This window comes from Oncorhynchus nerka, linkage group LG14 (genome assembly GCF_034236695.1).
Source record: "Oncorhynchus nerka isolate Pitt River linkage group LG14, Oner_Uvic_2.0, whole genome shotgun sequence".
Lineage (NCBI taxonomy): Eukaryota > Metazoa > Chordata > Actinopteri > Salmoniformes > Salmonidae > Oncorhynchus > Oncorhynchus nerka.
The window spans coordinates 4,008,267-4,021,208 of NC_088409.1; the positions used below are offsets into that span (position 1 = coordinate 4,008,267).

Below are 12,942 nucleotides of genomic sequence, written 5' to 3' on the forward strand. Positions count from 1 at the left end.
TTGAGCTAGGTAACAGTGAGGGACATGAATCACCTTAACATTGAGCTAGGTAACAGTGAGGGACATGAATCACCTTAACATTGAGCTAGGTGACAGTGAGGGATATGAATCACCTTAACATTGAGCTAGGTAACAGTGAGGGATATGAATCACCTTAACATTGAGCTAGGTGACAGTGAGGGATATGAATCACCTTAACATTGAGCTAGGTGACAGTGAGGGATATGAATCACCTTAACATTGAGCTAGGTGACAGTGAGGGATATGAATCACCTTAACATTGAGCTAGGTGACAGTGAGGGATATGAATCACCTTAACATTGAGCTAGGTGACAGTGAGGGATATGAATCACCTTAACATTGAGCTAGGTGACAGTGAGGGATATGAATCACCTTAACATTGAGCTAGGTGACAGTGAGGGATATGAATCACCTTAACATTGAGCTAGATCTAGGTGACAGTGAGGGATATGAATCACCTTAACATTGAGCTAGATCTAGGTAACAGTGAGGGATATGAATCACCTTAACATTGAGCTAGGTGACAGTGAGGGATATGAATCACCTTAACATTGAGCTAGGTAACAGTGAGGGACATGAATCACCTTAACATTGAGCTAGGTGACAGTGAGGGATATGAATCACCTTAACATTGAGCTAGGTGACAGTGAGGGATATGAATCACCTTAACATTGAGCTAGGTGACAGTGAGGGATATGAATCACCTTAACATTGAGCTAGGTAACAGTGAGGGACATGAATCACCTTAACATTGAGCTAGGTGACAGTGAGGGATATGAATCACCTTAACATTGAGCTAGGTGACAGTGAGGGATATGAATCACCTTAACATTGAGCTAGGTGACTGAGGGATATGAATCACCTTAACATTGAGCTAGGTAACAGTGAGGGATATGAATCACCTTAACATTGAGCTAGATCTAGGTAACAGTGAGGGACATGAATCACTTTAACATTGATCTAGGTAACTGTGAGGGACATGAATCACCTTAACATTGAGCTAGATCTAGGTGACTGTGAGGGACATGAATCACCTTAACATTGAGCTAGATCTAGGTAACAGTGAGGGATATGAATCACCTTAACATTTAGCTAGATCTAGGCGACAGTGAGGGATATGAATCACCTTAACATTGAGCTAGGTAACAGTGAGGGACATGAATCACCTTAACATTGAGCTAGGTGACAGTGAGGGATATGAATCACCTTAACATTGAGCTAGGTAACAGTGAGGGACATGAATCACCTTAACATTGAGCTAGGTGACAGTGAGGGATATGAATCACCTTAACATTGAGCTAGGTGACAGTGAGGGATATGAATCACCTTAACATTGAGCTAGGTGACAGTGAGGGATATGAATCACCTTAACATTGAGCTAGGTAACAGTGAGGGACATGAATCACCTTAACATTGAGCTAGGTGACAGTGAGGGATATGAATCACCTTAACATTGAGCTAGGTGACAGTGAGGGATATGAATCACCTTAACATTGAGCTAGATCTAGGTGACTGTGAGGGATATGAATCACCTTAACATTGAGCTAGATCTAGGTAACAGTGAGGGACATGAATCACCTTAACATTGAGCTAGATCTAGGTAACAGTGAGGGACATGAATCACCTTAACATTGAGCTAGATCTAGGTAACAGTGAGGGACATGAATCACCTTAACATTGAGCTAGGTAACAGTGAGGGATATGAATCACCTTAACATTGAGCTAGATCTAGGTAACAGTGAGGGACATGAATCACTTTAACATTGATCTAGGTAACTGTGAGGGACATGAATCACCTTAACATTGAGCTAGATCTAGGTGACTGTGAGGGACATGAATCACCTTAACATTGAGCTAGATCTAGGTAACAGTGAGGGATATGAATCACCTTAACATTTAGCTAGATCTAGGCGACAGTGAGGGATATGAATCATCTTAACATTGAGCTAGATCTAGACAACAGTGAGGGACATGAATCATCTTAACATTGAGCTAGATCTAGACAACAGTGAGGGACATGAATCATCTTAACATTGAGCTAGATCTAGGTGACAGTGAGGGACATGAATCATCTTAACATTTAGCTAGATCTAGGTGACAGTGAGGGACATGAATCACCTTAACATTGAGCTAGAGCTAGGTAACTGTGAGGGACATGAATCACCTTAACATTGAGCTAGATCTAGGTAACAGTGAGGGACATGAATCACCTTAACATTGAGCTAGATCTAGGTGACTGTGAGGGATATGAATAATCTTAACATTTAGCTAGATCTAGGTGACTGTGAGGGATATGAATCACCTTAACATTGAGCTAGATCTAGGTAACAGTGAGGGATATGAATCACCTTAACATTGAGCTAGATCTAGGTAACTGTGAGGGATATGAATCACCTTAACATTGAGCTAGATCTAGGTAACTGTGAGGGATATGAATCACCTTAACATTGAGCTAGATCTAGGTAACAGTGAGGGATATGAATCACCTTAACATTGAGCTAGATCTAGGTAACAGTGAGGGATATGAATCATCTTAACATTGAGCTAGGTGACAGTGAGGGATATGAATCACCTTAACATTGAGCTAGGTGACAGTGAGGGATATGAATCACCTTAACATTGAGCTAGGTGACTGAGGGATATGAATCACCTTAACATTGAGCTAGGTAACAGTGAGGGATATGAATCACCTTAACATTGAGCTAGATCTAGGTGACTGTGAGGGATATGAATCACCTTAACATTGAGCTAGATCTAGGTGACAGTGAGGGATATGAATCACCTTAACATTGAGCTAGGTGACAGTGAGGGATATGAATCACCTTAACATTGAGCTAGGTGACAGTGAGGGATATGAATCACCTTAACATTGAGCTAGGTGACAGTGAGGGATATGAATCACCTTAACATTGAGCTAGGTAACAGTGAGGGACATGAATCACCTTAACATTGAGCTAGGTGACAGTGAGGGATATGAATCACCTTAACATTGAGCTAGGTGACAGTGAGGGATATGAATCACCTTAACATTGAGCTAGGTGACTGAGGGATATGAATCACCTTAACATTGAGCTAGGTAACAGTGAGGGATATGAATCACCTTAACATTGAGCTAGATCTAGGTGACTGTGAGGGATATGAATCACCTTAACATTGAGCTAGATCTAGGTAACAGTGAGGGACATGAATCACCTTAACATTGAGCTAGATCTAGGTAACAGTGAGGGACATGAATCACCTTAACATTGAGCTAGATCTAGGTAACAGTGAGGGACATGAATCACCTTAACATTGAGCTAGGTAACAGTGAGGGATATGAATCACCTTAACATTGAGCTAGATCTAGGTAACAGTGAGGGACATGAATCACTTTAACATTGATCTAGGTAACTGTGAGGGACATGAATCACCTTAACATTGAGCTAGATCTAGGTGACTGTGAGGGACATGAATCACCTTAACATTGAGCTAGATCTAGGTAACAGTGAGGGATATGAATCACCTTAACATTTAGCTAGATCTAGGCGACAGTGAGGGATATGAATCATCTTAACATTGAGCTAGATCTAGACAACAGTGAGGGACATGAATCATCTTAACATTGAGCTAGATCTAGACAACAGTGAGGGACATGAATCATCTTAACATTGAGCTAGATCTAGGTGACAGTGAGGGACATGAATCATCTTAACATTTAGCTAGATCTAGGTGACAGTGAGGGACATGAATCACCTTAACATTGAGCTAGAGCTAGGTAACTGTGAGGGACATGAATCACCTTAACATTGAGCTAGAGCTAGGTAACTGTGAGGGACATGAATCACCTTAACATTGAGCTAGATCTAGGTAACAGTGAGGGACATGAATCACCTTAACATTGAGCTAGATCTAGGTGACTGTGAGGGATATGAATAATCTTAACATTTAGCTAGATCTAGGTGACTGTGAGGGATATGAATCACCTTAACATTGAGCTAGATCTAGGTAACAGTGAGGGATATGAATCACCTTAACATTGAGCTAGATCTAGGTAACTGTGAGGGATATGAATCACCTTAACATTGAGCTAGATCTAGGTAACAGTGAGGGATATGAATCACCTTAACATTGAGCTAGATCTAGGTAACAGTGAGGGATATGAATCATCTTAACATTGAGCTAGGTGACAGTGAGGGATATGAATCACCTTAACATTGAGCTAGGTGACAGTGAGGGATATGAATCACCTTAACATTGAGCTAGGTGACTGAGGGATATGAATCACCTTAACATTGAGCTAGGTAACAGTGAGGGATATGAATCACCTTAACATTGAGCTAGATCTAGGTGACTGTGAGGGATATGAATCACCTTAACATTGAGCTAGATCTAGGTGACAGTGAGGGATATGAATCACCTTAACATTGAGCTAGGTAACAGTGAGGGACATGAATCACCTTAATATTGAGCTAGGTGACAGTGAGGGATATGAATCACCTTAACATTGAGCTAGGTAACAGTGAGGGACATGAATCACCTTAACATTGAGCTAGGTGACAGTGAGGGATATGAATCACCTTAACATTGAGCTAGGTGACAGTGAGGGATATGAATCACCTTAACATTGAGCTAGGTGACAGTGAGGGATATGAATCACCTTAACATTGAGCTAGGTAACAGTGAGGGACATGAATCACCTTAACATTGAGCTAGGTGACAGTGAGGGATATGAATCACCTTAACATTGAGCTAGGTGACAGTGAGGGATATGAATCACCTTAACATTGAGCTAGGTGACTGAGGGATATGAATCACCTTAACATTGAGCTAGGTAACAGTGAGGGATATGAATCACCTTAACATTGAGCTAGATCTAGGTAACAGTGAGGGACATGAATCACCTTAACATTGAGCTAGATCTAGGTAACAGTGAGGGACATGAATCACCTTAACATTGAGCTAGATCTAGGTAACAGTGAGGGACATGAATCACCTTAACATTGAGCTAGATCTAGGTAACAGTGAGGGACATGAATCACCTTAACATTGAGCTAGGTAACAGTGAGGGATATGAATCACCTTAACATTGAGCTAGATCTAGGTAACAGTGAGGGACATGAATCACTTTAACATTGATCTAGGTAACTGTGAGGGACATGAATCACCTTAACATTGAGCTAGATCTAGGTGACTGTGAGGGACATGAATCACCTTAACATTGAGCTAGATCTAGGTAACAGTGAGGGATATGAATCACCTTAACATTTAGCTAGATCTAGGCGACAGTGAGGGATATGAATCATCTTAACATTGAGCTAGATCTAGACAACAGTGAGGGACATGAATCATCTTAACATTGAGCTAGATCTAGACAACAGTGAGGGACATGAATCATCTTAACATTGAGCTAGATCTAGGTGACAGTGAGGGACATGAATCATCTTCACATTTAGCTAGATCTAGGTGACAGTGAGGTACATGAATCACCTTAACATTGAGCTAGAGCTAGGTAACTGTGAGGGACATGAATCACCTTAACATTGAGCTAGAGCTAGGTAACTGTGAGGGACATGAATCACCTTAACATTGAGCTAGATCTAGGTAACAGTGAGGGACATGAATCACCTTAACATTGAGCTAGATCTAGGTGACTGTGAGGGATATGAATAATCTTAACATTTAGCTAGATCTAGGTGACTGTGAGGGATATGAATCACCTTAACATTGAGCTAGATCTAGGTAACTGTGAGGGACATGAATCACCTTAACATTGAGCTAGATCTAGGTAACTGTGAGGGATATGAATCACCTTAACATTGAGCTAGATCTAGGTAACAGTGAGGGATATGAATCACCTTAACATTGAGCTAGATCTAGGTAACTGTGAGGGATATGAATCACCTTAACATTGAGCTAGATCTAGGTGACAGTGAGGGACATGAATCATCTTCACATTTAGCTAGATCTAGGTAACTGTGAGGGATATGAATCACCTTAACATTGAGCTAGATCTAGACAACAGTGAGGGACATGAATCATCTTAACATTGATCTAGACAACAGTGAGGGATATGAATCATCTTAACATTGAGCTAGATCTAGGTAACAGTGAGGGACATGGACTCATCTTAACATTGATCTAGACAACAGTGAGGGACATGAATCATCTTAACATTGAGCTAGATCTAGGTAACTGTGAGGGACATGAATCATCTTAACATTGATCTAGACAACAGTGAGGGACATGGACTCATCTTAACATTCAAAGTACAACAGTTTCAGAATGACTAAAATACACTATTAAATGTTTGCTGTGTGATCAGATATGAATACATTTTGGTAAATGTGTCTTTTTTGCGGTTTCCAAACTGTAAAATGATATTTTGAAGTGTTACAGGATTCACTTCCGGTTACATACTGTCCCCCCCCCCCCCTACCCAGGACATGTCATACTACTGCTTTGTGGAGTTACATACTGTCCCCCCCTACCCAGGACATGTCATACTACTGCTGTGTGGAGTTACATACTGTCCCCCCTACCCAGGACATGTCATACTACTGCTGTGTGGAGTTACATACTGTCCCCCCTACCCAGGACATGTCGTACTACTGCTGTGTGGAGTTACATACTGTCCCCCCTACCCAGGACATGTCGTACTACTGCTGTGTGGAGTTACATACTGATCCCCCCCCTACCCAGGACATGTCCTACTACTGCTGTGTGGAGTTACATACTGCCCCCCCCTACCCAGGACATGTCCTACTACTGCTGTGTGGAGTTACATACTGTCCCCCCTACCCAGGACATGTTGTACTACTGCTGTGTGGAGTTACATACTGTCCCCCCTACCCAGGACATGTCCTACTACTGCTGTGTGGAGTTACATACTGTCCCCCCTACCCAGGACATGTCCTACTACTGCTGTGTGGAGTTACATACTGTCCCCCCCCCCTACCCAGGACATGTCGTACTACTGCTGTGTGGAGTTACATACTGTCCCCCCTACCCAGGACATGTCGTACTACTGCTGTGTGGAGTTACATACTGTCCCCCTACCCAGGACATGTCGTACTACTGCTGTGTGGAGTTACATACTGTCCCCGTCCCCCCTACCCAGGACATGTCGTACTACTGCTGTGTTGAGTTACATACTGTCCCCCTACCCAGGACATGTCCTACTACTGCTGTGTGGAGTTACATACTGTCCCACCCCCCCCTACCCAGGACATGTCGTACTACTGCTGTGTGGAGTTACATACTGTCCCCCCCCTACCCAGGACATGTCATACTACTGCTGTGTGGAGTTACATACTGTCCCCCCCCCTACCCAGGACATGTCGTACTACTGCTGTGTGGAGTTACATACTGTCCCCCTATCCAGGACATGTCCTACTACTGCTGTGTGGAGTTACATACTGTCCCCCCTTACCCAGGACATGTCGTACTACTGCTGTGTGGAGTTACATACTGTCCCCCCCTACCCAGGACATGTCGTACTACTGCTGTGTGGAGTTACATACTGTCCCCCCTACCCAGGACATGTCGTACTACTGCTGTGTGGAGTTACATACTGTCCCCCCTACCCAGGACATGTCCTACTACTGCTGTGTGGAGTTACATACTGTCCCCCCCTACCCAGGACATGTCGTACTACTGCTGTGTGGAGTTACATACTGTCCCCCCTACCCAGGACATGTCCTACTACTGCTGTGTGGAGTTACATACTGTCCCCCCTACCCAGGACATGTCCTACTACGGCTGTGTGGAGTTACATACTGTCCCCCCTACCCAGGACATGTCGTACTACTGCTGTGTGGAGTTACATACTGTCCCCCCCCCTACCCAGGACATGTCGTACTACTGCTGTGTGGAGTTACATACTGTCCCCCCCTACCCAGGACATGTCGTACTACTGCTGTGTGGAGTTACATACTGTCCCCCCTACCCAGGACATGTCCTACTACTGCTGTGTGGAGTTACATACTGTCCCCCCTTACCCAGGACATGTCGTACTACTGCTGTGTGGAGTTACATACTGTCCCCCCTACCCAGGACATGTCGTACTACTGCTGTGTGGAGTTACATACTGTCCCCCCTACCCAGGACATGTCGTACTACTGCTGTGTGGAGTTACATACTGCCCCCCCCCCATGTCCCCCCCCCTACCCAGGACATGTCCTACTACTGCTGTGTGGAGTTACATTGTCCCCCTACCCAGGACATGTCCTACTACGGCTGTGTGGAGTTACATACTGTCACCCCCTACCCAGGACATGTCGTACTACTGCTGTGTGGAGTTACATACTGTCCCCCCTACCCAGGACATGTCGTACTACTGCTGTGTGGAGTTACATACTGTCCCCCCCTACCCAGGACATGTCGTACTACTGCTGTGTGGAGTTACATACTGTCCCCCCTACCCAGGACATGTCGTACTACTGCTGTGTGGAGTTACATACTGTCCCCCCTACCCAGGACATGTCGTACTACTGCTGTGTGGAGTTACATACTGTCCCACCCCCCCTACCCAGGACATGTCCTACTACTGCTGTGTGGAGTTACATACTGTCCCCCCTACCCAGGACATGTCGTACTACTGCTGTGTGGAGTTACATACTGTCCCCCCTACCCAGGACATGTCGTACTACTGCTGTGTGGAGTTACATACTGTCCCCCCTACCCAGGACATGTCGTACTACTGCTGTGTGGAGTTACATACTGTCCCCCCCTACCCAGGACATGTCGTACTACTGCTGTGTGGAGTTACATACTGTCCCCCCTACCCAGGACATGTCCTACTACTGCTGTGTGGAGTTACATACTGTCCCCCCCCCTACCCAGGACATGTCCTACTACTGCTGTGTGGAGTTACAGGGACCAGGGGAACAGCTGTTAGCTGCTCTGTCTAAGCTGACCAGCAAGGAAACTGGTAAGTACTTGCTTTCGTGTTTTCCCTCCTCAACAAACAACCACAATTGTCAATCCTGCTGCGTTTTAGATGGTACGAGGTAGACGGCATGCGGCGTTTTAGATGGTACGAGGTAGATGGTACGAGGTAGATGTCACGCTGCGTTTTAGATGGTACGAGGTAGACGTCATGCTGCGTTTTAGATGGTACGAGGTAGATGGTACGAGGTAGACGTCATGCTGCGTTTTAGATGGTACGAGGTAGATGGTACGAGGTAGACGTCACGCTGCGTTTTAGATGGTACGAGGTAGACGTCACGCTGCGTTTTAGATGGTACGAGGTAGATGGTACGAGGTAGACGTCATGCTGCGTTTTAGATGGTACGAGGTAGATGGTACGAGGTAGACGGCATGCTGCGTTTTAGATGGTACGAGGTAGATGGTACGAGGTAGATGGTACGAGGTAGACGGCATGCGGCGTTTTAGATGGTACGAGGTAGATGGTACGAGGTAGATGGTACGAGGTAGACGGCACGCTGCGTTTTAGATGGTACGAGGTAGACGGCATGCTGCGTTTTAGATGGTACGAGGTAGACGTCACGCTGCGTTTTAGATGGTACGAGGTAGATGGTACGAGGTAGACGGCACGCTGCGTTTTAGATGGTACGAGGTAGACGTCACGCTGCGTTTTAGATGGTACGAGGTAGCTGGTACGAGGTAGACGTCACGCTGCGTTTTAGATGGTACGAGGTAGACGTCACGCTGCGTTTTAGATGCTACGAGGTAGATGCTACGAGGTAGATGCTACGAGGTAGATGGTACGAGGTAGATGCTACGAGGTAGACGTCACGCTGCGTTTTAGATGGTACGAGGTAGACGTCACGCTGCGTTTTAGATGGTACGAGGTAGATGGTACGAGGTAGACGTCACGCTGCGTTTTAGATGGTACGAGGTAGACGTCACACTGCGTTTTAGATGGTACGAGGTAGATGGTACGAGGTAGACGTCACGCTGCGTTTTAGATGGTACGAGGTAGACGTCACACTGCGTTTTAGATGGTACGAGGTAGACGTCACGCTGCGTTTTAGATGCTACGAGGTAGATGGTACGAGGTAGATGCTACGAGGTAGATGGTACGAGGTAGATGTCACGCTGCGTTTTAGATGGTACGAGGTAGATGGTACGAGATAGACGTCACGCTGCGTTTTAGATGGTACGAGGTAGACGTCACGCTGCGTTTTAGATGCTACGAGGTAGATGGTACGAGGTAGACGGCATGCTGCGTTTTAGATGGTACGAGGTAGACGTCACGCTGCGTTTTAGATGGTACGAGGTAGATGGTACGAGGTAGACGTCACGCTGCGTTTTAGATGGTACGAGGTAGACGTCACGCTGCGTTTTAGATGCTACGAGGTAGATGGTACGAGGTAGACGTCACGCTGCGTTTTAGATGGTACGAGGTAGACGTCACGCTGCGTTTTAGATGCTACGAGGTAGCTGCTACGAGGTAGATGGTACAAGGTAGATGGTACGAGGTAGACGTCACGCTGCGTTTTAGATGGTACGAGGTAGACGTCACGCTGCGTTTTAGATGGTACGAGGTAGATGGTACGAGGTAGACGTCACGCTGCGTTTTAGATGGTACGAGGTAGACGGTACGAGGTAGACGGCATGCTGCGTTTTAGATGGTACGAGGTAGACGGTACGAGGTAGACGTCACGCTGCGTTTTAGATTCTACGAGGTAGACGTCACGCTGCGTTTTAGATGGTACGAGGTAGATGGTACGAGGTAGACGTCACGCTGCGTTTTAGATGCTACGAGGTAGATGGTACGAGGTAGACGGCATGCTGCGTTTTAGATGGTACGAGGTAGACGTCACGCTGCGTTTTAGATGGTACGAGGTAGATGGTACGAGGTAGACGTCACGCTGCGTTTTAGATGGTACGAGGTAGACGTCACGCTGCGTTTTAGATGCTACGAGGTAGATGGTACGAGGTAGACGTCACGCTGCGTTTTAGATGGTACGAGGTAGACGTCACGCTGCGTTTTAGATGCTACGAGGTAGCTGCTACGAGGTAGATGGTACAAGGTAGATGGTACGAGGTAGACGTCACGCTGCGTTTTAGATGGTACGAGGTAGACGTCACGCTGCGTTTTAGATGGTACGAGGTAGATGGTACGAGGTAGACGTCACGCTGCGTTTTAGATGGTACGAGGTAGACGGTACGAGGTAGACGGCATGCTGCGTTTTAGATGGTACGAGGTAGACGGTACGAGGTAGACGTCACGCTGCGTTTTAGATTCTACGAGGTAGACGTCACGCTGCGTTTTAGATGGTACGAGGTAGATGGTACGAGGTAGACGGCACGCTGCGTTTTAGATGGTACGAGGTAGACGGCAAACAAAGATGTCCGTTGTTTTCAACGAGAGCGCAACGGTAAACGCCGTTGAGGCACGGTGGTGAATGCCATGAGCCGCCACGGTAGACGGGACTTGGTTAAAGTTAAACTTTTACCATCTACCGGATGTTGATATGCACTGTTTAGTGAAATCACCATAGCAACGCGTGCCGTCGTGCTGGCTTGTTTTTGCCGCCACCCTCTTCCTTGCTTTCTTGTCTGTCAGAATCTAACAGTTGGCGTGGTTGTCAGGATTCACAACAATTTCCCATCGAACTAGAGAGTCCGAACCGGTGAAACGGGAGCACGGAAAACAAAGGGAGGCTCCTGTTCCTACTCCTGTTCCTACTCCTGTTCCTACCCCTGTTCCTACCCCTGTTCCTACCCCTGTTCCTACCCCTGTTCCTACCCCTGTTCCTACTCCTGTTCCTACCCCTGTTCCTACCCCTGTTCCTACTCCTGTTCCTGTTCCTACTCCTGTTCCTGTTCCTACTCCTACTCCTGTTCCTACTCCTACTCCTGTTCCTGTTCCTACTCCTGTTCCTGTTCCTACTCCTACTCCTGTTCCTACTCCTGTTCCTACCCCTGTTCCTACCCCTGTTCCTACCCCTGTTCCTACTCCTGTTCCTACTCCTGTTCCTGTTCCTACTCCTACTTCTGTTCCTACTTCTGTTCCTACTCCTGTTCCTACTCCTGTTCCTACTTCTGTTCCTGTTCCTACTCCTGTTCCTGGTCCTACTCCTGTTCATACTCCTGTTCCTGTTCCTACTCCTGTTCCTGTTCCTACTCCTGTTCCTGTTCCTACTCCTGTTCCTGTTCCTACTCCTACTCCTGTTCCTGTTCCTACTCCTGTTCCTACTCCTGTTCCTGTTCCTACTCCTGTTCCTACTCCTGTTCCTGCTCATTCTGACATCTTGGGGAGAGGAGAGTTGTAGGCTGAACCAATTATAGGACACAGACCTAGGAAGCCTGAGCTTATTCAGTAGTCTCGTTGTATTTGAACATATTGGCCTGTTATAATCTCCACCCGGCACAGCCAGAAGAGGACTGGCCACCCCTCATAGCCTGGTTCCTCTCTAGGTTTATAATCTCCACCCGGCACAGCCAGAAGAGGACTGGCCACACCTCATAGCCTGGTTCCTCTCTAGGTTTATAATCTCCACCCAGCACAGTCAGAAGAGGACTGGCCACCCCTCATAGCCTGGTTCCTCTCTAGGTTTCTTCCTAGGTTCTGGCCTTTCTAGGGAGTTTTTCCTAGCCACCGTGCTTCTACACCTGCATTGCTTGCTGTTTGGGGGTTTTAGGCTGGGTTTCTGTACAGCACTTTGTGATATCAGCTGATGTAAGAAGGGCTATATAAATACATTTGATTGATTGATTGTATTACGACCGGTCGTACATTTATTGTAAATGGTAAGTCCCGGAAGGTAAGCCCGTGCAGGGTGTGAGTGATCACTGTTCCAGATGAGGGGTTGTTGGAAATGGACTAATTGTCTTTTAGTGTGTTTATAACTATATAATTGGCCAAGCAGTAGGGATTAACATGTTGTGGGTTCGATGGAATGATCTAGGTGCAAGTGTATATGAGGCCGGAGGCGAAGTACAGTGTTTCCATGAGAGTGTTAGTTTTCAGAT

At 46.1% G+C, this 12,942-nt stretch overlaps 1 protein-coding gene across 3 annotated transcripts in view; it reads left to right on the forward strand.

Annotated features, from left to right (window-relative positions):
• pop1 (POP1 homolog, ribonuclease P/MRP subunit) overlaps window positions 1–12,942 on the forward strand; it is a 54,818-nt gene that overhangs the window by 5,699 nt on the left and 36,177 nt on the right. For all 3 annotated transcript variants that reach the window (XM_065027273.1, XM_065027272.1, XM_065027274.1), the window contains exon 5: window positions 8,842–8,929. In XM_065027273.1, coding sequence (XP_064883345.1) covers window positions 8,842–8,929 — 88 coding nt within the window. The remainder of the gene's footprint in view (window positions 1–8,841; window positions 8,930–12,942) is intronic.